The sequence below is a fragment of the Trachinotus anak genome, unplaced genomic scaffold (genome assembly GCF_046630095.1).
Source record: "Trachinotus anak isolate AG129_WGS33_773 ecotype Australia unplaced genomic scaffold, CSIRO_AGI_Tana_v1 ptg000032l, whole genome shotgun sequence".
In the NCBI taxonomy this organism is placed as follows: Eukaryota; Metazoa; Chordata; class Actinopteri; order Carangiformes; family Carangidae; genus Trachinotus; species Trachinotus anak.
In genome coordinates, this window is record NW_027273883.1 from 3,958,363 (window position 1) to 3,986,226 (window position 27,864).

At 40.5% G+C, this 27,864-nt stretch overlaps 2 protein-coding genes and 1 pseudogene across 3 annotated transcripts in view; 2 read left to right on the plus strand and 1 right to left on the minus strand.

The window, feature by feature from the left end:
• The first annotated feature begins 276 nt into the window (after positions 1–276).
• Positions 277–3,214, plus strand: LOC139612888 (HLA class II histocompatibility antigen, DR beta 5 chain-like; annotated as a pseudogene).
• Positions 3,215–5,788: 2,574 nt separating this feature from the next.
• Positions 5,789–10,425, plus strand: LOC139613178 (vitelline membrane outer layer protein 1 homolog). The gene is made up of 4 exons (XM_071469591.1): positions 5,789–6,029; positions 7,474–7,586; positions 8,741–9,047; positions 10,338–10,425. The coding sequence occupies exons 1-4, from the start codon at positions 5,820–5,822 to the stop codon at positions 10,338–10,340; spliced, it is 633 nt and encodes a 210-aa protein (XP_071325692.1). The 5' UTR covers positions 5,789–5,819; the 3' UTR covers positions 10,341–10,425.
• Positions 10,426–14,505: 4,080 nt separating this feature from the next.
• LOC139613176 (raftlin) overlaps positions 14,506–27,864 on the minus strand; it is a 101,178-nt gene continuing 87,819 nt past the window's right edge. For both annotated transcript variants that reach the window (XM_071469588.1, XM_071469587.1), the window contains exons 8-10: positions 26,030–26,133; positions 20,688–20,763; positions 14,506–19,948 (exon numbers count right to left, since the gene is read on the minus strand). In XM_071469588.1, the coding sequence (XP_071325689.1) occupies positions 19,280–19,948; positions 20,688–20,763; positions 26,030–26,133 (849 nt within the window). In that variant the 3' untranslated portion in view covers positions 14,506–19,279. The remainder of the gene's footprint in view (positions 19,949–20,687; positions 20,764–26,029; positions 26,134–27,864) is intronic.

A 27,864-nucleotide genomic window follows, 5' to 3' on the forward strand; every position in this document is an offset into this window, starting at 1 on the left:
TGTAGTTATGCTAATTACATTTAAATATTGTAAGTGGTGCTTTACACCTGCTGCTCATCAGCAACATCAGTGATTACTGATGTGCGAAAGTAGGGGGATCTGTCAGATCATGTGCAAATGGTATGGCTTGGTTTTTGGGTATAAAAGAGTATTTTTACTCATAGACTGTTGTAGTCCAGTCTGGAGAGTTTTTTTTTGCCCTTTTAAGGTTTTGTATTTACATCTAACAGGATATTAGCTTAGCAAGCTATGTCCTCAAAGCTCATTTGAATTGAAACAACGTCTCTGACAGTCACACCAAGCACTAAGCAATATCTGTCCCCCCAGTAATTACAACAGAAGTCTGTAATATTGCCTTTGCTCTGAATGTGACATGTCTCATTAGTTAGTTACAGAGATTGTGTTAAAAGTGTAGGTTGGGAACCAGTGTTTAATTTGTTTGCCAAATACTTCCTCTTTGAAATAGAACAAAAGTCTGCTTTTATCCAGCAAATGTGCAATAAAAACAATTGATTTCATTGTCATATTTTTCTGTTTTAACCAATTTTCTTACTTTCATGGGTGGCTATATAGATCAGATGATATATGACTGTGAGTATGGCGACAACATCACAGAAGTGGTCTTTTTTGTTGAAAACATATTCAACCAGAAGCTTAACAACATATATGACTCTCGGGTTGGATAGTATGTCGGCTTTGGGGAATATTGAGGCCACTTTAACAACCACACTTGGAAAATGGCATTAAGAAAAGCTCAGGTAGAAACTCTTTGCAGATACAATGCAGGACTATTCAGAAGCAGCACGCTGGATAGAAAAGGCAAGTTTCTGTAATTTCTTCTCTTGAAAAGATGAAGATTTTGAAGGCAGGTTATTACATGCCTTACAGTGCCACTTCATTGGCTCAATTTGCTTCATTGGAAAAAGGAAAGGATTTAATTAAATGGCCTGAAGAAAAGTGTTTAGCCCATGCCTCTCTCTTCCGCACTGTGCCATGAAGCAGGCTCCAGCAGGTCATTTAGCTCAATTTTGCTGTAATCATGTCTCTACACCAGTGCCTCCAATTGTCAGGATCCATCAGACCAAGTCGGCTAACTGCGGGGAACGGTCCATGCTTGAGTGCAGTATTGTTGGATTGTTTCCCCCAAGAAGTGAGGATGAACTGGCTGAGAGACAGGGTGGAGGTCATCACTGATGTGTTGTCTGCAGATATTTATGGCCAAAGAGGACTGGAGCTTCCAGCTTCACTCTCACCTGGAGCTGACACCTAAGAGAGGGGAGAGTGTGAACTGTAGGATGGACCACAGCAGCCTGAAAAAGAGCCTGGAGGTGGACTGGGGAAAGCATTTGTCCTGAGGAGAAAACACACTCAGACGGAAAAAAAACATCTTTTTTTTATTCACCATGCTTCAGCTGCAATTCAGTAAGGATAAATCAATAACAATATTTACATAATTTTATTGAGTTTTGGCAATTAGCCCCCTGTAGCTTCATAAAATGCAGGCACATGATTATATGAGATATGACAGCATCCCCTGTGTAGACTCTGCATAGACTTTGATGGTGAGGAAGATGGAACCTCACTGGTTAGATTTGCTGGAACAACCTGAACATAACGCAGTATTCAGCTCATATGGGATGGATGGTAAAGATGGGAAATGTTCCCATGTTAACAACTAGCAAACATTCACATCATCTGACAACTCAAGAAGATTTTATGATTAAAAAGGTTGTCGTTTGGGGGTTAGAAATACTAGACTCTGACAATAATTACAACATTGCCATTAAACTAGGGTTTAATCCAGTTGAACTGTTGACATTAGCTGGCATTAAGCTACTGAGCTCCAGGTTGGATATATGTCATATTAAGTTGAACAGAATATGACCTCAAAGCAGCGTAATGGTTGCGATGGGGAGGTGTGGAGGTGTAAAAAACATGAAGTCAGTCAATCTTCCCTCAGCCTTGTTGCTTCCCCCAGGCAGCTGCATTTTTATTGCAAACATTAGATTCCAATGTTTGGGAGTAGGTAGGTAGAACTGGGTAGGGTTAGGATAAACCTTAACCCCAAACCACAAACCATCATGAGACAAGACTGGTTAGATCAGATTCAAGTTGAGGATAGGGGCGAACACATATAGGCAGGGAAACAGATTTCACTTCCCCCAGGATCTACCCCTGAGCAATGGAAACTAATGTCAACTGTATTTTTATGTAATTGTCCAGTGTATTCCTATGTTTGTTCATCGCCTGACCTCCACACCCAGCTGCTCACCTGCTTCCCATTCCCTCATTAGTCCTGATACAAGCCGTCCAGCACCTCCTCCCTGCCAGTTTGTCTGTTGTTCTTCTGTAGCCACGGAGTTCCAGCTGCTCTTCTTGTTTGCATACCTGCCTATTCTTCCTGGTCCTTTTCTGAATTTGTTTGCCTTTGCTGATTGACTGCCTCTTGCCAACCTTTACAACAAGACTGAAGCTCAGTGTACCCTCGCCTGCTCTGTCTCTAAGTCCTGCTTTTCAGTCCAAACATCTACTTCCAGAATCGTCACACAGTGGTATTGAACGATGGGTTGGTTTTTTTCACCTGTGTTGAGACATGAGATTTGTGAATGAGAGGAGGATTGGCAGTATGAGAAAGCAGAGTTACAGAAATGATAAAATCAGCAAATTAAGGGCTGAAATTCACCAGCAGAATGTGAGAGAGAAAATCTGAAGATGCCTGTCCTTGAAAAATAATTAAAAAGTTAGTATGTTCAGTGTCACTATGCAAAGGAACAGATTCTGCTTCTTCTTCTTATTCTATACTTTAGATAAAGTAATTCTATTCATCTACGCGTTACAGAATCATTGATTTTTATAGAGAATGGTGTGTCTATAGATGGGAATAAGGATTTTAGCTGTTTCTAAAAGTCTTGTCACTTTTAGATGTTGCTAACATCTTCATGTCACCTCGCCTAGACAGGAATTGGATCATTAAGTATCTTTTATAGGATCTAAGATTACACTGTCTATATTTCATCATCTGCTCTGGGTGCTAAACATGTGAAGATGACAGTGGGGATCATCCTCTTCTTTATTAGCATCACTGCAGCTGCCGGTGGAGCAGTTTTACCACTGGTGGAAACAGAGATGCATGGACATCAGTGTTGATATTATGAAACCTTTCCCCTTCTTTGATGCCGTGTTCATTGTTTCATGGGAGAAGAGATGGCGGTGAAGAGATGGAACAGCTCGTCAGGTTTAAATGACACTTTCTTTTTCACGTTTCTTGTTTGACTTCAGCCCAGTAGGCACAAGGACAATCATCTCGCAATTGTCGCAATTGTAGATTTGTTTTTGGTCCAAGTTTTTTGACAGAGGACGGTTGTGATGATATAATGAATAATACATAATGAAATAAAAGCCATCAAATCTTAAAAGGTGAATTCTCCATCTTCAAAAACCCTTTAATGCACAAAAAAGAAAAAAGTCCTTCTGTCCTTCAATCCGCTTCGCCTGACCTGCAGTGGGAGGAGATAAACGGCATCGTGGGAAGGCGACATGCTGTTGTTTTGCTATGGAACTGGCCTCCTGTCATTGCAGAACTCTTCTTTTATCATTTTTATCAACCAAGGACTCAACCAACACGGTATCCTTCAAAATAGGAGCATAAATGTTTGGCACCAGAATCAGGCTTTTGTAGCTCGACGGAAGCCACTCTTTGCTACAAAGCATTTAAAGGACTTTGAAAGCATGAGGAAAAGGACTGAACTCCTCTGGGCAGGACTCCAAACAATATGTGTGGTGAAAGCCACGTACTGCTTATCATCTGGCTAATACCATCCCCATGGTGACGCGTGGTGGCGGCAGCATCACGCTATGGGAGGGGTTTCTCAGTGGCAGGGGCAGGGTGAGAAGTCAGAGTTGAGGGAAGGATGCATGCTGCCAAATATAGAGAGGTTCTCGCTGTAAACCTGCTCCACAGTGCAGTGACCTGAAGCATTCAGCCAAGAAAACACTGGGGTGACTTCAGGACAAGTCCCTGACTGTCCTTGAATGGCCCAGACGAAACCTAGACTTATAAACCCCATAGAACATCTGTGGAGAAACCAGAGGATGGCATTTTCTGTCCAATCTGACAGAGCCTGAGAGGATCTGCCTGGAGGAATGAGATAATGCTCAAACCGTGGTGTCCAAAGCCTGCAGAGACTTACCCAGCGTGACTCCAGGCTGTAAATGCTGCCGAAGTACTGAATTAAGGGTCTGAATACTTTTGTAAATAAGAGATTTCAATTTTTAATTTTCAATGAATTTGCAAAAATTTCAAAGAACATTGTCATTGTGGATTTTGAGTGTAGTTTGATGGGCAAAAATGTAAATTTGATCCATTTAAAATTTAAGACAATAAAACAACAAGACAATAAAAATACAAAAAGTGAAAGAGTCTGAATACTTTAAACTCTAAAGCCACTGTATATTCTTAAAATGTCCTTTCATTATGACGATCTAAATGCTGTTTTTAGATTTGTTTTAGATTTCTCTATACTTTCAATCCATCTTCTTTTTCCATAAAATTATGATGTACAGCAGCTATAATCAATATTTTTATATTTACAGTGGATCACGCTGCACTGATGAACCCACAGAGAATCATCACCCAACTCTGCTGTTCCCCTCAGCTGTGTGGAGATCTTACAGCAGCACGTCTTTGCTGTTTTGGTTTACTCTCATTGCATTGTTTTTGGATGCAGTACGCAGCTATTGTCACCAAAAAAGCTAAAAAAGTCCACTGTACACTACCTGCCCAGCACCAAACAGCAGAAAGACACAGTTAGCGACTAGCGATTGAAGAAAGTGAAGCATTTGCAGCTGAAAAGCCTCATAATTTCCTCTGAATTTTGGACTTAAATTCACCAGATGTTCTGAGACACAACTCCAAATGAACAATAATGTTGCTGTATAACTGCTGGATTGTCAATAGGCATCTGTTTGCTAACTAACAACACCCCTAGGATTGTTTCCACTGCCCCCAAGTCGCCCAAAAATTAGATGGCAGCATCAGAGTTGAAGTTTGTGTGTAACTGTAGAATGTGTCAGATCCCCAAATTCTCAGGGACAACACTGTGGACATTTCCTTAGTGTTCTCACAGGTAAAACCTCCACAAAAATTCATCCAGTCTATAAGTGTTTTGTCAACCTACAACCGCTATATAACAAGATAATGTAAAACATATTTGTTTCATGTTAATGATTAAAAATATGAATGTTGATTTGTGAGGATGAATATATGAATCACTGACAACCTTATCTGAGGATGAGCCTGTTTCTCCTCAATTCAATAAAAAGTGACATTTTCAGTTTTTATCGAACAACAGTCATATGTGGTCTGAGCATATCCATGCAAAACAAATGATCTGTTTCCAATATTCCTCCTAATCCCTTTACTGGCCCAGCACTTTTTAATTTGTGTATTATTATTATTATTGGACAAAAGCAACCCCTGCATCACTGATTATAAGACTTCATAACTGTAAAGGTTCTGCTGCTGCCAGCTGTGTCTGTGGATCACATCTGTAAAGTGGCCCATGGATTCTCTGCCCTCTGGTGATGTAGAAATGCTATATTCATTGTTGTGATGTGACAGATGGATGAATTGAGCAGCATAGCAGAGACCCGGTGTTACAGAACTTTACTGTAACTTCTCTCTTTCCACCAGCTGTTCATTTCCCACGCTGCTCTGTAACCCTGTAAATGATTCACGCTGATACGAGCGGTCTATTTTGGAATTGACAGGGAAACTATAAGAGCTTTGGTTTCTGAAACCCTGGCTCACTGCTGCCAAGATGGCGAGTCTGTTCACCGCTGTGGCCGTGCTGGCTGTGTTGTCTGGTGGGTTATGCGAGAAGAAAACCTTCCTGCAGCGAGCTGGTGTGGCCTTTAACAGCAGACAGTACAAATCTGTGCTGACTGTGAACAATGGAGAGCAGTTTGGAAACTGGACCTGGCCAGAGATGTGTCCCGACCAGTTCTTTGCTGTTGGCTTCAGTGTCAGGGTAAAGACACTCACTCTCTCACATATTACAAATATTCCGTTTAACATAAACTTACTGAAAAAAAAATCTCTTTCCTAACTGTCTTATGAGTCAAATTTTATTTCTGGCTGAAAAGCTGAAAGCTGCAGGACAGGTGTTACAAATCAGGTCAATCAACCTGAGGCCACCTGAAGGTCCATCACATGTGAATTCCCTGTGTCCATAAGGAGATTTATGTGGGTAATATTTTCATGTTTTTGTACGTTTTTGGTACATTTATTTTTCACATAACGACTTTGACCTTTGTCATGTTTCTTTCTGGCGTGTGTCTGTTTTCCTGGTAGTGTAGACAAGTGACGGGCGATGCTTCAGTTGGCCTCAGGTTGATTGCGCTGATTCGAAGCACCTGTGCTGGTTTGTATAAATTCCAGCCACATGAGTGTTGTTCTCATGAAGTAGAGGATGAGAACTGTTAGCTGGAGGTTTAACAGAAATACATCAGCACTGTGTGAATGTCGCTTTCCCTTCTCCAAGATAGACCTTTTTAGTTGAGAGGTCATTAAATGAATGCCCTGTGGAGAAGCTTGAAGGCCCAGGTTCATGACACATGCCTACATGAAGGCTACATTAAAACAGATTTTGGATGGTGTTGTTGTTTCCATTGTAAGACATGCTGGACAAAATTCACACTTGTCATTCTGTGCACAAGTTCAGCCAAAGCTAAAAGGGCCTCAGTTGTCTGTCAGTCAAATCAAGTGGTTATCTTTTATACAGTCTGCAATCTTTAGATTTAAAAATATCTCCTTTGCTTCACTGTTCTCCAGCTCAGCAGGGAAAAAAACTGTCCAGGGAAACAAAAAGAGGGAATTTGTTCAAAAGTTTGAAGCTGCCTATGAATAAAAACCCACTTGGAAAAAGAAAAAAACACTTGAGTTGGTTATCTCAGACAGCTGAAGTCCAAGATGCATTTCTGCATGGATTAAAGACTATGGATTTTATGTCCCATGTTATATTGGAGACACAGCCTTCACAGCTGTGACCAGGAACAGTTTGAATATAAATATGGGCATGAAAGTGTGAAGCTATCATTTTAAAGTGTCCTACAGATGACACATATCAGATTACAACAAGCTCCAGTTGCTCAGTTCTGCATCTTGTATTTTGTTTAATGCAGATATATTCTGATGTTCCTGACTATTTGAGTCAGAATCCTTTCGATGTGTTTACCTACATGCAGAACAACATCACAATTCTCAGTAGCAGATGTGCACTGAATAGATAAATAGCTCTAGTTGTTTCAGATACAAACCCACACTTCTCTGCACAGACTGCAACAAACCCTCTAAACAATCTGTTCACACCCTCGTTCACACTAACTTTGCCTGCTTCTTTACCAGGAGTGAGATAAAAAGCTGGTTTGAGCAAAGCCGTTACTATGTGTGGGAACTATTTTCTGTTTCCTCAGGTGGAGAGCAACCAGTACGGGGCAGATGACACTGCCCTGAACGGGATCCGCCTCATCTGTGCCAAGGACGAGAGCCGAAGCTTCCTCTACTCTATTGAGTCCCACACCGGCTAGTAGGTGGCAGGCAACAGTACCACGCTCTAATAAGAGCCCCTTTACAAAAGGCTTATATGATGGAATAATAGCTTTGTATGTGCTTCATAAAATAATTTATTAATGCTTTACAGATTAGTTATTAGCCATTAATAAATCAAATTGGCAGGTATTTATTGTTTTTGGGAAAAAATATGTTTTAATCAAGTCAACAGTTCTAAATATTAATAAGTTGTAAATAAATGGATTTTGGTCCAGCCGTTTTTATAATGATGATAAACACATTTTATCATCTTTATTTTTTATTTATTTTTTATTTTTATTTTTTTTTAAGAAGGGGGGGGGGTCGATTACTCTTTCTGAAAAGTTTTCACAACCTGGCAACCCAAAACTTTTCAATGCCTCATATGTGATCTATCTTTAGCAAATTACTTTTTAACCATTAATAAAGCCACTATTATTACAACTTGTAAATGCCTTATAAAGGGTGCCTTATTGGAAAGCTGTACCCACCGAATCAAGACGATGATGATATAGCCTTTTAATAGGGGGAAACTATTTTGAAACATATAAAATCTAATATCATCCAGATTTAAATGCCCTTTTTTTTTTTTTTTCTTCCGTTCAGTTGTAGCAGTAAGTGAACATTAGGCAAACTGCCCTGTCACATCTGCATGTGGTTTGTTTCTTCCTAAATGCAACCATTGTTTTGGAGGGAGCTGGTATTTAGCAGCAGGAAATCTAATATTGGATGGTAATGAACATATCAGTAGAAACATTTTTTTTTTCACCCTCACCCTGAGAATGTCTGCTGCTTACAAATGTTTTTGCTGGTGTCTTTAAATGTTCAGCTGTTTGTTGTTGTGGGCAGATTAATCTTGTAAAGGATCCTCGACCTCAGTGGGACTTACCTGGCTGTATTATAAAGGTTAAATAAGAATTAGATAAAAAAGAGAATGCACTTTGAAAGCAGCAGGAATTTGGAGGTTGGCAGTTTCCCATCTTGTTCAGAGGGGAAATGAAAACACTGTTTCTGCCAGGATTGCAAATTAGGTGTTCAGATGTTGAAATGTCTTGACTTCCCTCCAGTGTTTCCATCCCAAACCTTGGATCTTTCCCTGATCTTTTTTCCCTCCCTTCACTCTCCTGTGTTTCCTGCTCTCCTGTCTGTCAGTTTCGGCGACTGGTCCCAGCCTCAGTACTGCCCCAGTGGTGTACTCACCTCTTTCCAGATTAACGTGGAGCCCCACCAGGGTCTGTTTGGCGACGACACAGCCGTCAACAACATCAAGTTCCGCTGCAGCAGTAACCCCACGCTGGAGGGGCCTGGCATGTCCTGGGGAGAGTACGGCGGCTGGAGCGAGGACTGTCATGATGGAGGAATCTGTGGCATCGAGACCAAGATGGAGGACTACCAGTACGGCCTGGACGATTCCACCCTCAATGATGTGCGCTTCCATTGCTGTGCCAAGTCTCAGCAGGTAATATGGAGGGTTAAATAATGAAAACCAGAGCCCAGAGGTGCAGAGGGTCTACATGGACTCTGGATGGCTTTATTTTGAAAAAGAGTCTTTGAGTGCAGCATAAAACAAAATACTCAAAGTATCTAAAAACTGTACTTAAGTAACTTTCCACCACTAGTTACAGGTAATCTCAATGAGATCTGGAGAAATTCATGATCAAAAGCTGCTTAGAAAAAACTGAATTTGAACATGAAGCCATCATATAAACTAAAACATAACCGTAGTGTTTTCAAACTTGCAGCAAATCGAATGGCTGTGTCTTAGGATTTCTCATCATCTCGAGAGTTATTCATGATGACATGAGATTTTCTCCAGATGTTCCCAGACGATAAAGATGGAGGCCTGGCTACTTGAGGAACTTAAGCACCAGCTGTTCAGGCGTCTTTCAGAAATCAGTATTAGAAACACAGGCAGGAAACATGGAGGCAGATTAACATGACATCCTGGTGATTAGAACGTGAAAACATGCCCTGAATATCAGGCTTAGGAGATATGATTAACTCATGCGTGACAGTAGTAAGATTTCAGAATAAATTCTGTAACATTGACCGGGCTGCCTTGGTATGACTGGACTGTCTGTTCCTTATGGACATTATGTGCAATGTTTGATCACAGTTACTGAGCCTGAAATCACATTTGTTTGGGGATTCAATCTCTAACCTCAGAGATGACAGACTATTATAAAGCACTGTCTAATGACTGAGTAACCTTGAGACGTTTGTTTCCAAGCACTAATTTGTTATGAGGCTGAGCCAAACCCACAAATAGGACAACAACAAAGCAGAGAATGATATTTTATTGTGGAACTGATCAAAGAAAATGAACTACAGGTTTGACTGCAGCCTATAAACCTGCTGTTTTCTGTTTTCACCACAGAAATTGAATCCAATCACAGCTTATGTCTTGTGTTTTTATTTAGTTATTTTCCCACTTTCTGAATAGAGAATGAAAATACCAAACCTGAGTAAGGTGTTTTTTTTTGTGTTGTATTACTCATTTGAATAAAAAAAATGCTAAAGGTGATATTCTCTACCTTACCCAGAGAAAAACAAGCTACAAAAACTGCACCTGAAACAGCAGTCGACCGATTAAACATTAAATTATTGTTCATTTTAAGGTGCACAAATTTGTGGGATGTTTTTGTAATGTTTTATTTAAATATAACAAATATTGTGTGCATGTGCAGCACAATTCTGTGATACTGTTCTGTGCTGTTTATGAATTTGTGCTTTATGTTTTCATTGACAGTGATTGTCCGGTGAAACTCTTGATCCAGTCCGTCCCCGACACCCTGAACTCAAAGATGCCGAATAATAAAGTGCACATTTGAAATGCTGCTGTCTCTGTAATCCTTCCCAGATCCTCACGTGTCTTGTATAATTTCAGTTTCTTTCTTTTAAACACACAAACATGCGCAGGGATCAGAGTTCACAGAAGTCTGCAATAAACTGACAGTTATTTGCAGAAACACTGAGCTCTCAAAACAAAAGCTGAGTGTCACCTTCAGCGGCAACAGCAACAAGATTAAAGGGCGCTGCTTCAAGTCGAGCCTTCATCTGAGGAGCCGCTTTTTACATCACGCCATCCCCTCCTCAGCCTCTCACCAGCATGAGAGCAGCGTGTTTTCATGTCCTGTCTAACGAACCAATGAGCTCATAGCAAAGTCATGAGCGTGAGCACAAAACAGAGCAGCTGACACAGGCATTTCCCAGAATTCCTGTTGGAACTAAGGTAATTAAGAAATGACAAGGGGGGGGGGGGGGGGGGGGGGGGTATTAATTAATTTACAGTTTAAGGCCTGACAAAGGTTGATAACCGATTGGCACACACAGAGGTAATTGTGTTAATTAATCGGCGGGTAGTTAATCTGCTAACACGGAGTGTGTGCGGCCGGATGGGGAGGGAACTCGAGGACTTTATCAAACTCTGCGTTAATGGTTTTCAGAAGATTCTGCAAGTCAAGGCAAAGTGATTACAGTCTTCAACACACAGCTACAAGGCTCCTCTACGCCACGGTAATAAATACACTCAAGCCGACCTCATATCTAAGTTCAGAGCGTGCTCACTGGAGTTAGACGCTCAAGTGCACTTGTTGGTCTGCTTGGAATATAGATATGCTTATATCAGCAGGAGGATGGTTAACAAGGAAACCAGCTGTGTGGGGAGTTCAAGTTAGCTATGTAAAAAACAGCTCCATCATTTCTGTTTGTCTAAAAATTGCAGTCAAATGCCTGAAATCACTTATCTCAACAATGCTAACACTCACTGACTCACCACTGTGAGTCATTACAAACTCGCGCCGTGCAGCCGAACTCTGCTCGAACCAGAACTTTACTTTAAATTGCAGTTAATTCAAGTTTTTAAAGATAACAGAGATGTCAGGCTGGATCTTTATGGGATGTGCATAAAGTAATTCACAAGACATCTAGAATATTTCCATTAAAATAAATGATGCAGCAATAAAACACACTTGACTCTTGGGTTTAAATAATTCACTTAGTAAAAAAAATAATTTCGCCTCAATGAGGAGTTGGAGCAAGCTGATATAGAATATATATGACACTGCAGACAGTGTGGAATAAGATTATTTTTAATAACCTTATTCCACTTGAAGAAGTATTCTACTCCCATTAAGTTAAAAGTGATAGGAGGAAGAGGATAAAAAGATCCTGACTTATAATATGAGCCAGGCTTCAAACATGCTGGATCCTATATTGTCCATGATGCAAATATTTGACAGAAAAAGTGGGTCACTTGCGGTGATGAGTTTATAGATAATTAATACAAGAATCTGCAGCTGCTTTTGGCTCTATGGAGCTTTATAGCAGGTTTCAGCTGTTCAACCAGCAGCTGTACTGTTTTGGTTCATTCTCAAAATTGTACCTGAGTAAATGTACTTAGTTACTTTCCACCACTTTTGATCAAATACTCTATCAACTGACAAATCATTTCAGCACTAAAACCAACAGGAACCATTGTCCAGTGTGTTTTAAAGTCTATTTGGGTGCACATGAAGCCTTGGACTTCCACTGGATGGCAGTGCTGCGTCAAGTGGAGCTTAAACCCCACATCTCACCAGAACCTGTGACTTTTATGGTGCAACACATCCAGTATGAACATCTTAAACTGGTTTTATGAGTGCAATGAATTTTAGATCAATCAGTTCAGAAATGTTCAACAGCTGGTGCAGCCATGCAGCTCCACCTCGTAGTGCACCAAAGAAGCCCCCTGGGCACCAAGGCCTGAAATCTGCGTCGAATCAACCTCGGCCCTGTCCTGAGCACTGTTACAGCATCCTGCACTGCAATCGTTAAAAAAAACAAAAAAAAAAACAAAACAGGTTCATTATTCAAAACATGCTGCCCTCAGCAAGCTGTCGTGTAGCTTTACCTCAGAGCCCCGCAGTGGAACCTTGGGGATATGACGCCCTAGGTCATAAGTTTAATATCCAAACCACAGGCTCAATGTGTTTCTGACCAGCTTAGTGGCTCGCCAGCGGTCCCCATTCTGCCTCGAGAGCCATTAACGCCTCCTGTAGTGAACAGAATGGATATGGTGTTAACGGTCTTGGTTGAAGGCAAAACCCTCCTCTTAATGACCTTCCACTCCCCTGGGCTCTGGGCTCATGACTTATAGATCACACCGGCTGTGTTGACTCAACTGTAAGTATAGTTCAGTTCATGAACACTGTAGGGTTATTATGATGTGTGCCTGCCTGGGATTTCATGTGAAATATTGATGCATGTGAGACAGTTTTTGGGGCTGAATGGCATTGTTTTGATGTAAGGGGCGAAATGGATGGTGTTGTTGTGGTGTTAGGGTGTAATAACTATAAAGTTGATCTATTCTAAGGTTCCCACAGTAATGAAGGTAATAACCAGATGGAGCAGATTTTAAAAAAAAACCGTGGTCCTCTCTCTTGGAGAAAATAATGGTTTGGGTCTGTGAGTCTCATTTTGCTGCTGCATTCTGCTTCTTTTTCTATTTTCACTGTGTTCAGTGGACTGAATTTTTCATTTCATCTTTCACTTGCTTGATGTAGTCCTACAAGGGCAGCAAGATTTGTCCTTACATTGAGCTAGAATCCAGCATTTCTAAGAACTTGTTTTTGCTGGAGCACCTGATGAGGGACGACCATTGTGTCTTCTGATTCCCAAGGTTGCAGGTGATGCTGCGGTACCTGAATCTTGTTTCTGTCTCCAAAGTGTTTTGCAGACTGGAAAGGTAGCTCTGTTGTAGTTAGAGAGGCCAAATAAACATAGATTCTTTTATGTCATCTACAAGGGCAGGTAATGGTTATTTTTCCATAGTGCAACCAAGCACCTTGTTTTAGAGGTGCAGTTTTATGTTCAGTTCTGGGGAGAAAAGTCAGATTTCCCTGGTTGTTAGCTTCCAACATTGAAGATTATTTTATATCATTATTGTTGTTATATTTTCTGTCAGCATTCTGATCACAATTTTAGCCAATAAACCAACATTTAGGTAAATGAAAGTTGTCTCCTGTTCCTTATGTTCCACATTTTAAACATCTCTAAATTCAAAGCTCTGTGCTAGGGAGTCTTTAAAGTTGTATCGCAGTTGAGCCTCACCATGAGCAAAAGAAAGACGTCAATATGAAAAATGTCAATTATTCTTCTTTCTGGCTTTGACCCTGACTTGATCTCAACTGCTCAGACTTGGACTTGTTTCAGACCCGACTCAGAGGACTTAGATGCAGAAGATATTTTATTCTTTAGCTGGAAAAGTCTGTTTCAAAATAATACTCATGTGATTAAACAGCCGCTTGCTGTCCTAACATGCTAACAATAAATTAACTGAGTACTCATTCGCCAGAAAACTAAATGGAAACTATATAAAATCGATAATTGATTAATTGTACATCTGTTTTCATGCAATGATGGTTCAAGCATCAATCATTGTAAACTGAGAATCTTTGGGTTTGAACTAAAAAAGAAAATCACTTTAGGCTTGAAAATACCCCGTCTGGAAATTAAGCCTGTCTTTTTGCACAATCTTTTATTTGATCTTTTAGAATCAATGATTAATCAGTTACTTGAGAAAATAATCAGGAGATTAATTGATTATAAAAACAATTAGAAATATATTCCAAAACACACCTGAAGTTAATATGAGGCTTCAGTCATCCAAGTTGTGCCACACATTAGGAAGAGATCTTTTAATGTCCAGTATGGACAAGAGGAATGATTACACCCAGCAGAAACAGTTTCAGTGCACATAAGGACGTCTGACTATTATTTTAAGATGACTTAAGAATATTGTGAACTTATCCTTTAATTAGCTAAAGGATAATTCCTGAAAAAGCTTTGCTCTTGAACATCAAATATACTTTTAACTGCAGCAGCCTGAACAGACGCTGTGTTATTTTCCTTTGACACAAAAGAAGCAAGGACACATGTACACATTAAATATAAATCATTTTATAATATACAAATTGTACAGATGTCATGAACAATAGGAATGTGGACATACTCAGGATAGCAAAGATAAAGAATACTTCTTCTTCCTCGATAGCAAACACTGCTATGCAAGTGACAACAGCACATGATCAAAGATACTCAACATTCAAGATGGCAGCCGAGGTGATAGAAAACTAACATCAGAGACGGAAAAAAAAAAACCTAAGAATACGTTTTCCAGAGGCTGTGAGCAAGCTAAAGTGACAACACAGAAAAAAAAGATGACGGCATCCTATTGTATCATGTTCTGTCGTTTCTACTCTGCCCATTTCACATCATAGTAGCACACAGGAAATGAACCATCATGGTTTTTTTTTTTCTTTTTTTCTTTACAGCATTACCAAGAACGATTGCACCAGCGCCACTATTGAGGCTTAGAGACAATTATGCTGATAAAAGACAGGAAACTGTATATTACCTTTTCTTTTTTTTTTCACACAGATGAGTAGAGGGCTGCAAATGTATTTAAGTCTAACATTAGACAAAGGTTTCCTTCTTCTCACGGATGGATAAGTTAACATGGTTCAGCATCATTTAACTGATGATGTGTCACATCCTGCCTCGCTTTTCTCTCCCTGTCTGTGTTTTTCTTTTTTTTTTTTCTGTAATACCAGACGAAAAAAAATCACAATTACCCACAGTCCCTGGAGTGTACTCATGTCAGAGGTTATACTGCACTGCAACCAATCAGCCCTTATCAGGGAAAGTTAGAGGCCTGAAGGCCACGGCCTCAGGTGGGACGGGCGGATACAAGGCCAGTTGTGACTTTTGTCAAGGTTACAATCATCCATGTTTGTGGATTTCCACCCGGGATGTAGTGGGAGTTGAAAAAATAAACACAGTCGTGTCACATGAGATCACCTCGTCACTTAACTGATTTTCCAAACTCTGTTCTTCCAGATAAAGTGGAACATGATCTGTCTGTATTCAGGATGCCAAAGAGGAATAAATGTCACAGTTTCAAATTACAAAACAAAACAGAAAAAAAAGGAGAAAGTCGGGAATACTGAAATATATTCATATTCATAACACAGATAGATGATAGTTAAAATGTTGATCTTGACACTCGGGAGAATGGAGAAATTGATAAAATCTGATTAAATGAGTTGACCAGGATTCATTGGGGAAATTGCTCAAATATTCATAGTGATCGCGGCAGCTATCAAAAGGCATATTTCGATATTGCCCTTCATAATTCATATCTGTCACATTTGACAACAGTGTGAAAGTGACAGCTGAGTCCTATTTGCTCCCCAGCAGCATTAAATATTTCTTGAATACAATAAGTGCTTATTAAAGCTCAAACAGCCGAAAGCTAAAAAAAGAAAAGAAAATACCACAGAGAATATTATGATATGACTTCATATCTTAATTCAATATCGGAGTGGTTATTTGTCATGTGCTCGTGCAAACTCCTGTGTACAGCTGTGGAAAATCCATTCTGGCTCAAATGTGACCCATGACCTTGTCTGCCATTAGTGATGAACTCACGCTCATGGGTCTGGGCTTCGTCATAGTGGAGGCCGAGAGGACAAGGAGCATATGTTTCAGGGGGGGGTCACGCGGGCTGTGACCCCCTGTTGGCGTAAAACCAACAACAGCCCTCGGGAGGTAGCTCGAAGCATCAGTCAGAAATACATTTTAGCAAGCTTTAGCAGATCAGCGGAGGCAACACAAAAGCCCACAATAAAGATCTCTCGACTCATAACAGAACATTCACAATAATAATAATAATAATAATAAAAAAACATGTTCCAAACATCTTAAAAATAAATCCAAAACATATTACCTTCATATAGACAAACACTTCAATCCTTTATCCCCTCACTGTGAATTCCAGTAATAAAACAGGGAACAACAGCTTCAAAAATACCAACACTGACTGTAGCAAAACTTTCCTGTTTGACTATAACAAACATATAACACTGAAATCACCACTGTGCCTCTAAAGGACATTTCTAATAGCAGGTTGTGGGCCATTTACAGTATAGTAATAAGGCTAAACTGGTCACAGTTTTTATATTCTACTCTACACAAAGACATTTGCCATTTTACATTGAAAAGAATCTCAGCGGCGGGTCGGTTAATCCCCCAAAAAAGGAGAGCACTTACTCGGCATAATCGATCTTACTTGTGTGTAATTGAAGAGTTTCATCTCCGAAAGGAGACATGACCAAGGTATCATCTATTCTCATAAAACAAAAGATCCAAATTATGACAAATTAAAGTCTGTATAAAGCGAGACAGCAGGTAGTTTAAATTCTTGAATAACCAAATGCTGACGTTTTAATAAATAGGCTTTCTCATATATTTTATGATGAAGTGTGTGTAACTCTTCTGCAAAGTTTTGCATTTTAAACACAAAATCATCCTCCTCAGTGCAAATCATTCCCTATGACATCACTGTTAAATCTAAAGGCTATTTTCTCGACATGTTGAGGTGTTTTGCTGTCAATAAATCCCCCAATAAGTGACCCCCACTATAAATGCATGATTACTGACAGATATCCCACTGACAAAATCCATTAGCAAGCTAATGAGAGCTCTGCACCGTGAACATTGCCACCTCCCTCCCTCACCTTCCCCTTTCTCAAATGGAGAGCTACACAATGTAATGAAACAGCACATGATGACTTGGTTATTGTCAGAAACGATGTCTGGTAAGACGTGCTTAAAGAGCTGGAGGTAAAATAATGAGGGAAATCTCAACGGGGAATGTGGGACACATGTATATGTTGCTTTAAATGAGCCTATTCATTTCTTTTATTTGACTCTCTAATGCTCTGTGGTCTCTCTCGATTACTCTCAACCTCTTTCTTTGTCTCAATTTCTCCCACTCAATCTTCAGTTTTGGTCTGAGTAAACAACAACAAGCTTCTGCCCCGCCACAGCTTAACCTCATCTCTGCACTGAGAAGCATCTCTGTGGCCTTTGACTGGGAATGTAATTAAAAATGCAACTTTGCGTAGAAATAAATCCTCTCTCCTGTATGTAAAAACTAACTAGGAGAATCTAAATACGAGTGCTGCCCTTGAGCTGCAAACATTCAGCTGAATTTCACATCCTTATCTAACTTGGCTTTGAATGTGGGACATTCTGTATGCAAGGTGAGCTTAGCACACCACACCAAAGAGTGATTATCGGCTCTCTTTGAAGCACTTGACGGCTTAGAGCTCAGCGTAAACAATTATCTCTTCACCCTACTTTGGATTGCCTGTCGCAACAAACGCCTTTCCCATCACCTCTACCAGTGTTCTCCTCCAAGTTCCCTCCACATCCACAACTTATGGTTTCACAGAATGGAGGAGCAGGAAATGGTGATACAGTCCGTGATCACTTAGGACACTTTTCTGAGCCTACTTGCCTTTTATATCGTGACTCGTTTGGAGGAGTCAGGCCTGAGTCTTGTCAGGACTCCCTTGGATCGTGGATTAGGGAACTGACTCGTCTTTCCACTGCTCCAGAAAGCAAAAAGAGCTGCTCAAAATGCTTAACTGTCAGGTGAAAGTACCTCTTGTAACGGATGCTATATCTTGGTAAGGCCTTCAGTCAAGACAAGAAGAGCTGAAGGGGTAGGTGGGTGGTCTCAAACTTTTCTTCAAAAGCAAACACAAAACCTTTCAGGGACATCACTTCCATTCTTTCAGGCTATCTAATCAAGCCTAATTAGACAGGCTGCAAGTTGACATCAAACTCTGTGTTACATTGCAATGAGAAATATGTAATGCTCCTCACCCCCTTAAAGGCCTGATCACACCAGACAGATGCACAATGTAATTTATCCCTATATCTTTGCAAAATATTTAGTTCTAGAAGTTTGGTACCATAAGTACTATCACAGAGCTAGTTGGTAAACAACTGTATATGGCGAGCTAACTGCTAACACACTAACAATATTCAGTCTTAATAGCTCTTCTAGCCTATTCTCTATATTGGGCTTCCCTCTAGAATTTTGTTTCCATGATTTTACACCATTTAATTCAATCAAGACCTAGAATAAGCTAGCTCATATACTTTGTTTGAGAATTTGTACCATTGACTCTTGTCTCATAACTGCAAGTCATTCCTCTTTTGTGGGAGGTCTTTACTCTGACAGAGGGGGTTGAATAAAGGTCGATGTTGCAACACAGCTAATAAACAATGTTAGCTTCCTCTATTTTTAACTTGCTTTTGGTCAACACCACAAAATTGGGCGTCTGACTCATCTGAATTTGAACTTGATGCAAAGAATTATCGTGGAATGTCTTTGCCTCCATGAACTAATCAACTCATCATGATGATTTCATTTGAATGAACTGTTTTCTGCTGATGTGACCAGGTCTTTAAATTGTTACTCATTCTTCTAGAGCAAAACAAAAACCCATCCTGTTTTATCATGGCATCGTTTTAGCTATTCACCCACCCCTGGACCTCATCCAGTTATTCCAGTGACTCCACTTTCACCATCTTGCACCAGCACCACCTGTTTTGGGTATATACATTCAGTATGTGTGGTTATATGGTAGGACTGATGTCTGCAGTTACGTGAAATACTTCTGTAGCTACACTGTGGCAGGTTGGGGGGGAAACTGTTTATGAAGATGGCAGGTTTGGACAATGCTGCAGCGGTGGGGATCGAAGCCCCGTTAATTTGGATCAGGGACAACACTGTGTGAACCAGTTCTTAAGCTGGGGAATTTGAGAGGTAGGGTGGGGAAAAACCTTGACTTGGGGCTACTCTTGAGCCTCCTCTGGGTTTTGATTGGTGGGTATGGCCTGTGAATCTGTCACAATCTCCTTGGCAACGACCTCCACACCTGCTGGTTCTTCTGTCTTGTGTTTGATCGCATTCTCTTCGCCCTCGTCTTTCTCCTCATCTGTCTCGACACCGTTTTCGATCACAGCTTCAACTTCTGCTACGCCCTTGTCCTCCTGTTCTTTGGTCTTGTTCTCTGTTTCGACAGTCGCAACGGTCTCTGCCACTTCCTGAACTTCTCTCTTTTCTATAGGCTCTCTGATCTCCTTTGATTCCTCTCCATCCAATGTTACATTTTCTTCTTCTTCTGTGCCATTTTCTGCTCCTTTGTCTTTTGTCTCTGCTCCTCCATCATTCTCCTCAACAGTCTCTATGCTAATTTCAATCCCATCATCGATCTTTCTATCTTCCTCACACTTCGATTCCCTTTCTTTCGGTGTCTCGCTTTCTCGCGCTGCCTCTATGTCTGTTGCATTCACCCTTTCATCACTACTCTTATCTTCCTCTTTCTCAACCTTTTCTCTGTCATCAAGAATCTTGGGATCTTCTGCATCCTTCTCGGTTTTTGTTTTCTTCTTCTTCTTGTTCTTTGCTGTGTCTTTGACGCAGTTCTTGTTGGACTTGCCTCTGGGCTTGAAGATCAGTTTCTGAAACATTTACATTAGCATGTTAGTGGAATGCATTGTAACTCTTTAAATATGCTTTTGGGCACAAAGCATTAGCTACAGACTTAATTAAGAATGGATCTAATATTGCACTAGGATATCTAATTCAAATGAGTCTCATTGATGCAGAGAAGGAAATTGAGGCCATTTTGAGGGGAGGTATTGGCTGCCCCAAGGCCTTCAGTCTGACCAAACAAACTGAAAAAAATTTTATGCAATATGTCCTCAATTACTGGAACAACTTCTGCAGGGTTCTTCACGCTGCAGGGATGTAGAGAACTGATATAAACTGAAAAGAAATAGTAAAGAAAATCTTGTTAACATTTGCAATTCCCAGAGTCTTAGGGCCTGTTAAATTTGTTGTTGTGATGGCAGTTTAGAATCAGGTCAAAGAAAGCATCAACAGGGATTCATTCCACTCTGGACAAAGGTTAGCTTTAGTGTTTATCACCACTATTCAGGGTCGCCGAGAAAGCATTACCAGCCCTGCTTCCCCCAAACAACACATTTGTGTGTTGCTGAAGAATCTCAAACATAGGAGAGTGTCTTCACATTTGTCCATCACTGTGTGCATTTGTCTAGTTAAAACAAAAACAGCTATGGAAGTAAAGGTGGCAAAAGGTGATGTTGGCTTTGGATATATAGCAGGCAGGTGACAGAACGACTGGTGGGAGACCTCTCATTAGCCAAGACACACAGAGAGGAATGTGAGGTCGAATACCTTGGATTCCCTCCTCTTGCGGCCCAACACGGGTCTTTGCAGGAAAACAATCTGCTTGGTGGACAGACTTCCATCACTGAAAGATGAGGACAGAGAGAGAAAAGCAAAGAGGAGAGAACGTCAGATCAGCTGAAACTACTGGGGATTCAACAAGACTCTGAGATTCTTTTATTTCTTAAATCAAGCGTGTTTACTTTTTTGGCACTAATTTATTTAGAAATGATTTAAAATAACATGAGAATGGCAGAGGGAAATAAGTTATTTCCATTTGCCTTCCAAGATTTAAACACTTAGGAATGATGTTAAGAGCACTGACAGATTATTTATTATTATTTATTATTGTTATTTTTTGTGCTTTAAGAAAGTGCTGCAGTGCTCCAAGATATATGTGCACAATTCATTTGAGTTAAAGCCTGGGATAACACACAGTGATTCACACTCTTACTGACCTTCCATCAAGATAGTCAGATGATTGCTGGTCACTGCCCGTGCCTCACGCTCTTATCTGACAGTTTAAGGATATATGCTCACATCTGTGGCTCAACCTCTTTACCCCTGTCGTCTATCAGTGTCATTTCACCCCCTTTCCTTTGAATCACGCAGGGAAACAGACCGTTCACATGCTAAGACACTGATTTTGAAGTTTGCCTGAATGTCTGCCAGCATCTCCTACTTCTTAGAACATGTATTTCTTCCTTTTTCCTCAATTCCCCAAACATAATCCTCCATCCCCTGCACATGTCACACCCCTGTGTTCTGAGGGGGATAATCTGCACAAGTGCTCGAGCTGACAGATTAATCGTGGCAGGAAATGCAGATTCATTTCTGAGTGGGCTTCCTGTCTCTCACGCTTACTCCCACTCTTTCGTCTGCTCATCTTTGTCAAAAACAGCCCCCTGTTTTTTAGCCCAATGTGCTCTCACTGACTACCTGCTGAGTTTTACATCTCTGCTCTTATCGCTTGCAACAGCAGATGTGTGACAGTTTTATTGTTTGTTTCTGCTTTATTCCTTCTATTTCTCTTTTGCTATTACTGGGCATGGCTTAAAAAGAGATATGTTTTTCTGTGCTGCTATCTGACACAAGCCCAATAGCACACGCATGCAAGCACACACACACACACACGCACAAAGGTTACATGCTGTCTGAAGTTAAGCTGCCCGCTCAACCTTGTGCATGAGGAAAGATGGCAGGTTTATGATCGCAGGAGAACCCTTAAAGCCTGCTACAAATCTTCCGTTTCTCAACATCAAATGGACTTGAGACTCCTCCAGCACAGGGCTTACAGACCATCCAAAGCCCACCACAACTTCTTTTTTTTTAATTTTTTTTTTTTATTTTCCATTACCTCCTTCCTTCCACCGTTTATCCATATGCTGTTTTCTAGCCTGTCAAGAATGCTGGACGGCTTCCTGTGCGAATCAAAGCTGAAAACTTACCAGCAAAAGCCCCAGCCCATTAAGTGAGAGAGCAGTGGATGGCTTAGAAAATTACAGGCCTTTACTGAACCTGCTCTTGGCTGTCAGTGTCAGCCACACTATTATAACCTGAAGCCATATAGAACAGCAATAGCTTGCGACTATTTATAGGTGAATGTACCTGTTGGTGGCTTCATCTTTAGAGAAAGAAACTGCCACTTGAAATTGTGTAACTGAATTCCAATCTGTCTTCCAAAGAACTAAGAGGAAGACTCAATGATGTATATGTTGATCACTGTTTAGCCTCCAACCAAATGAGATGCCTGCGATAATTAACTAATTTTTCTGAACCGTCTTGTTTCCTTGTTGTATGTTCACTGGTATTGTAGTTAATGCAGAGAAATTCACATTTAGTGTAGTAAATGGCTCTGAAATGTAATTACCATCTACATTAATTGAATGCGGCGAACATGAATGCGAGCTCTGAGACAACTTCATGAATTAATGTTGTGTGGAGAAGCTGCTGAGCACCAGTTAGCATTAATTTCAGACGCTGCTGAGATCACTGACACTTATCCGACCCCTCCAGATGAAGTGCAGCCTGCAAACCCTCAGACTACAAAAAGCGTGCATTTACAAATTTGCTATTTAAAAATGGAGGAGTCGACACCACGAAAACAAGTGTAATGAGTATTGCTAATCTGAAATAGATCATCAACCATTATTTCGGTGCGCAAAATGTTTTGCAGGCAGGGGGAGAAGTGAGCTCCGTCTTGTGCTGTATCTAGGCCGACTCTGATTAATTAGCCATGTTGTGCTGTTGCGTTGTGGCATTTTGAAAGAGAGGAGAGAGGGAGGGAAGGTGGAAAAAAAACAAAGGATGAAAATAGAGAGGTAATTAATCAGCTATGATCTGAAAGAGCAGCAAACATGACCAGCTGAGGTGGGGGCAGAGTAAACAATCGGTCAGTGCAAGGTACTACTACATGCACACTTCATCAGTATGATGAATGGCAACATATATTATCATATATTATTATAAAGGATTTTTCATGTTGATCTCAAAACAATATTTACATGCTCAGAGTTATTGGTGCTACAATCACTGGTCACAAAGAGCTCTCTTAGCTCTTAGAAAAATAAAAGGTTTAGCGGAAGCTAATATGAGGCTTCAGCAGTCTGATGTTGATAAATCATGTAGGGATCGTCCAAAGTTAAAGTCTTTTTAGTGTGAAATTCCCTTTCGTGACAATATTTCCTTCCTGAGTTGCAGCAAAAGGGAAGAAAGTGGGGATTTGGCTCTAAAATGACCTTAAGTCTGGAAAATATTCACTTGATTTCTCTAATATTAGTTCTACCGTTTCCTGTTCCTCATATTAGAAGTCTTTTTCCCACAGATCAGGCACTACACTGAAACTGCTTTTAGAAGAGATCTCGTTGTGGTCTGAATGGATGGCAGGGGAAATTACGGCAAACCAAAAGCACTTTCAACATACATTTAGGCATTTTTAGGCATTTTTTTTAAAAGACAGACTTGAACCTCTACTTTAAAGAGAAAATCAGCCTGCTGGTCAAAGTGCAGTGTCTTGTTTTCTATTTCTACATGTCTTCAATACAAAGATGATGTGTGTGAATAGGTTTCAAGGCATCGTCGACAGATCTGACAGCTGGGTCGTGAAAGTAATGTAAGAAATCACTTCTGCTGCTAAGTAAATAGTTCATTATACTTCATACGGGGACTTAATGTTGCTTTTCACCAGTGACAGTTTGTTTCTTCCCGACACAGGGGACAATGACCTCATCTGAAAGTTTCCCTGTTACTTTGCCAGTTCACTGTCACAATATTTATAGCTAAACTCTTGTTCATGGAATCTCATCTTTTTCTGATTTGCAATCACTGTTGAAGTTTCACAACCACTTTAAGTCCAACTGCTGCTTCAGCCCTTTTCTGAAGGGAGTTCAGCTTGGTGCACGTCTGTACATGTAGACAAATTATCTTATCGTGATCCGTGTGAAACATTACTTGATGCAATATTTAAAGCAAAAGCAGGTCTGTTTAATAATGAAGGCCTTTGATCACATTTGTCTTTGTTTGTATATTCATTCTAAAAACACCTCTGAGGGGTTTCTGAGACCGTACCGGAGCGAAACGTTCGACTGGTTTAGCACATTATCAGCATGTTAAGGAACAAATTCTGTTTTGAAGTGAAGCTCTGGAGTGTGTGTGTGCGAACACACGAGGCCTTTGACCATAAGCGGATGTACACTCATCTAGCAGCGATGAGTGATGAGTCAGCACGAGCTTAGCTGGGGAACCATTACATTTGTGTGAAGAGATTTTCCACCAGCAGTCAGAGCTGCTGCTTTTAAACTTTCACAGCTGCTGCTGCTGGTGGTCGGCTCAAAGCTCAGTCCAAATTGGCACAGATTTAGGTCAATTCCCTCTAAAAGCTGTCATATTTCTTTGAACAATAACTTGAACAGACATAGCATGTGTGTGTGTGTGTGTGTGTGTGTGTGTGTGTGTTTTTCCAGTTTTCTTAGGTATAGTGTAACGTGTACAGTAGGTAGTGACCAGTTTTCAGCTTAACTCCTTTACTATCTTGAGATAGTAAACCTAAGAGTTGCCTCCCACAACAAAACTAGAAGATGTTAACAGTGACATTTTCCATTTTCATTTTTATTCACAGAAGTTTTAATTAGAGAAGAAAAATGTATATTCTGTATAGTCTTTCACGGCAGTGAGACAGAGATGCTACTTCAGGTTATAGTGACAAAATGCTGAAAACCGTCTTTCCATTTTTCTTTTTTACAGTTTTATTCTGAACATCTTTTCTTCAGTTTTATTCTTTTGAATTCCTTCTTAAACAGCTCTATTGATGTTGCCCTTGCAATTTCATGTCTCATAAAGAGCACTTTGACTCTTATTGATGCAAAGTGCTGGATAAAAACCTCCCTTGCCTTGAGTACTTTGACTTTATAGTACATTATACTTCTACTCCTACTTTACAGATTAAGATTTTTCATACAAATCTTATGATCATCTCCAGTTACAAGTTCAAAATGCCATTTGCATGTTAATGCATCAATAATACAGAACCAATAATAGTATATATAACACTAAAAGGGGCCATTCTACATAATGCATTCTTTTACTTTTGCCACTGATGTAAGTGGGGTGAAGGACTTTTTCTTTTAACTGAGTCATTTTACACTGTGGTCTTACTGCTTTTGTTTTAGAAATGAATCAGAGGATGTGATGTCTTTCTTTGTGAACAAGGGCAGAAGTAGCAGGCTTTGAAAAAATCCTCAATTCATAAAGAGTGATATAATCCTTCCATATGTCTGGATGCTTAAAAATGTCCATATTTTATATTACTAGTATATTTTCACAGGACAACAACTTATTAGTTATGAATTCAGGCAGATATTTGGCCTTGATGTGAGCTAAAGATTTAGCATCATTATGACAAAATCTAAAATTATAATGTACTGTTTGCACAGTGCCTGCAGAAAGTATTTGCTCTTGGAAGTTTTTATGTTATTTTGGTTTGCAACACTGAATCAAATAGGATTTAATTAGGGTTTTTTTTTACCAACAGAAAATAACCTTTTCATGTCAGTGAAAACAGACCCATACAAATGAATTACAAACATAAAATACTTGTCTTCACCCTCTAGGAAATAGGACACACTTAAATCATCACTAGTGCTGCTAATCACTTTTAGAAGTGGAAATGGAGATCACCATGTGCCGTGTTCACGTGTCAATACTTTTTATAGACACTTCTATCAATAAATCAATAAAAAGGAGCACAAAGGCTCGGAGTTGCTCTTGTTGCAGTTCCTGCTGGCTGCCAACAGAGGTCATTAGAGGTCACACATTAATTAATGCCCCTTTAATAGTCACATGGAGAGGATTACCTGTTCGTCTTGATTACAGGAGTTGGCAGCACACAGGTGAGTCTCCATCCATACGTGGCGAGCGACTGCAGCAGGGGAACATAATCAGCCTTCACCTGCAGACCCTGTGAAGAAAACAAGATCTCCATCACAACCTACAATCAACTCAAACAGCTCTGAAGCTGCACACAGTCCCCGTCCTTCTCCCCTTAAGATACAGCGCAATGAACAGTATGCACGCACCTCATGTAGCAGAGGGCATTCTCTACTGTCATTACAGCTCAAGCTACGAGATGTAATCAAAGCTGTCAGCATCACTCAGATCTCAGTTTAAAAAAAACTTCCCTCTCATATGTGATGGCTGTTATACAATGTGGTGTCTGAGAGGTTGTTTTCATGAGCAGTGCAGGAGGGTTACTGGTAAACCCAGACATAAATCAACTGTTGCAGAAACTCCCAGGTTGCCATGAGTCAACATGGCAACCGTCTCTTCGTGACAAGTATTTGTCAGATCAGTAAGTCCTTGAGTAAATAGACTGCTCATGTGAAACTGCTCACTTTGTGGTGAACATTTTAATACTGTTTGTGCTATTAAAGTCCTGTCAATGAGCCACAGCCGCATTGTCTCAGTGATGGATTTAAGTCGAGAACTGATGAAGCGCAGCGATTTAAATGTTATTATTCAAACTGAAATACACACGTATTACTTCATGTGCTTTCAGAGCACAGACACACAGACAGACGCACACAAACACTATCTTTATGGAAAGGAAGTGTGTGTGGTTTGCCATTCTTTTCATGTTAGACACCTGCTGAAAACGAAAAACCGCAACACGAGTCACTCGCACGCACACACAGACACACACACACATACACACAGAAAAACATGCGCTCACATGGAGGCATTAAGAGACCTGAAGGAATGGCTCTGCATTCCTTAAAGCATATCTAACGTTGTGGACTATGCAAATTAAAGCCAATTTGAAAGACAAGAGTGCAAGAAAAGTCTCAGCATTCAGGCCGTTGCCCTTTTTTACATAAATCCCAGACCGTTACCCTCTGTGGTGCAGGATGAGTACTGATATGAGTCAAGGAGGCAGTCAACATGATCGAAGTACACCACAGAACTTCACAGGGCCTCTTCATAGTGCTCTCTGAAGAGACTTGAGAATACATCACACCTACACATGCAACATTAGCCCTCACCGTTCGTGTGATGTGTGAAAATCTCTTCTAATTACAGCTGCACCAGCCAAAGGTTTCATGGACTGTACACCCGCCTTCATGTGCCTCTATCACACAGAGGCGGCGGTACACGAGTGTCCCTTCGTCCCTGAAGAAACCACCAAACACACACACTCAAGAACATCTGGTGCCAAATGGAAACTATCGAGTCAAATAAAAAACCAAGGCAGAACCATCACCTCTCGTCTCCTCCCTCTTCTTCATCACAAACCAGCCAGGATAACAGACAAGAGCCTGTTACACGTTACTGATGAAGCGTCGGGGGATTTGGGGGATTTCCATCATTGCTCCTGTTTTGTAGCTGCAACTTGCAAGTGAAAAGATGGTGACAGCAGAGGCTACGTCCATCTTTATACAGAGTCTATGACTATAACGAAAGTACTTTCCTGCTATGATTACAGCTACGGCTAACTCTGCAGCCGGAGCTACAGGGTATTCGTACAGAGAGAATTAAAAGTGAGAACATTTCTGAGAAAGACCGGGACTGATCAGCATGCAGTGCTCATTGTCTGCCCTGAGACAGACTGTAAGTCAAAACACTTAAACCCGCTCCACCGCACAACGCCTCATTTCTCTTCCACAGGTTTTTATTGACCAAGATGACAGAACAG

Excerpts from the sequence above, each read along its gene's own strand:
- LOC139613178 (XM_071469591.1), top strand. The coding sequence starts at position 5,820 with ATGGCGAGTCTGTTCACCGCTGTGGCCGTGCTGGCTGTGTTGTCTGGT. Across the intron at positions 6,030-7,473 it reads CTGTTGGCTTCAGTGTCAGG|GTGGAGAGCAACCAGTACGG; the intron begins GTAAAGACACTC and ends CTGTTTCCTCAG. Across the intron at positions 7,587-8,740 it reads ATTGAGTCCCACACCGGCTA|TTTCGGCGACTGGTCCCAGC; the intron begins GTAGGTGGCAGG and ends CCTGTCTGTCAG.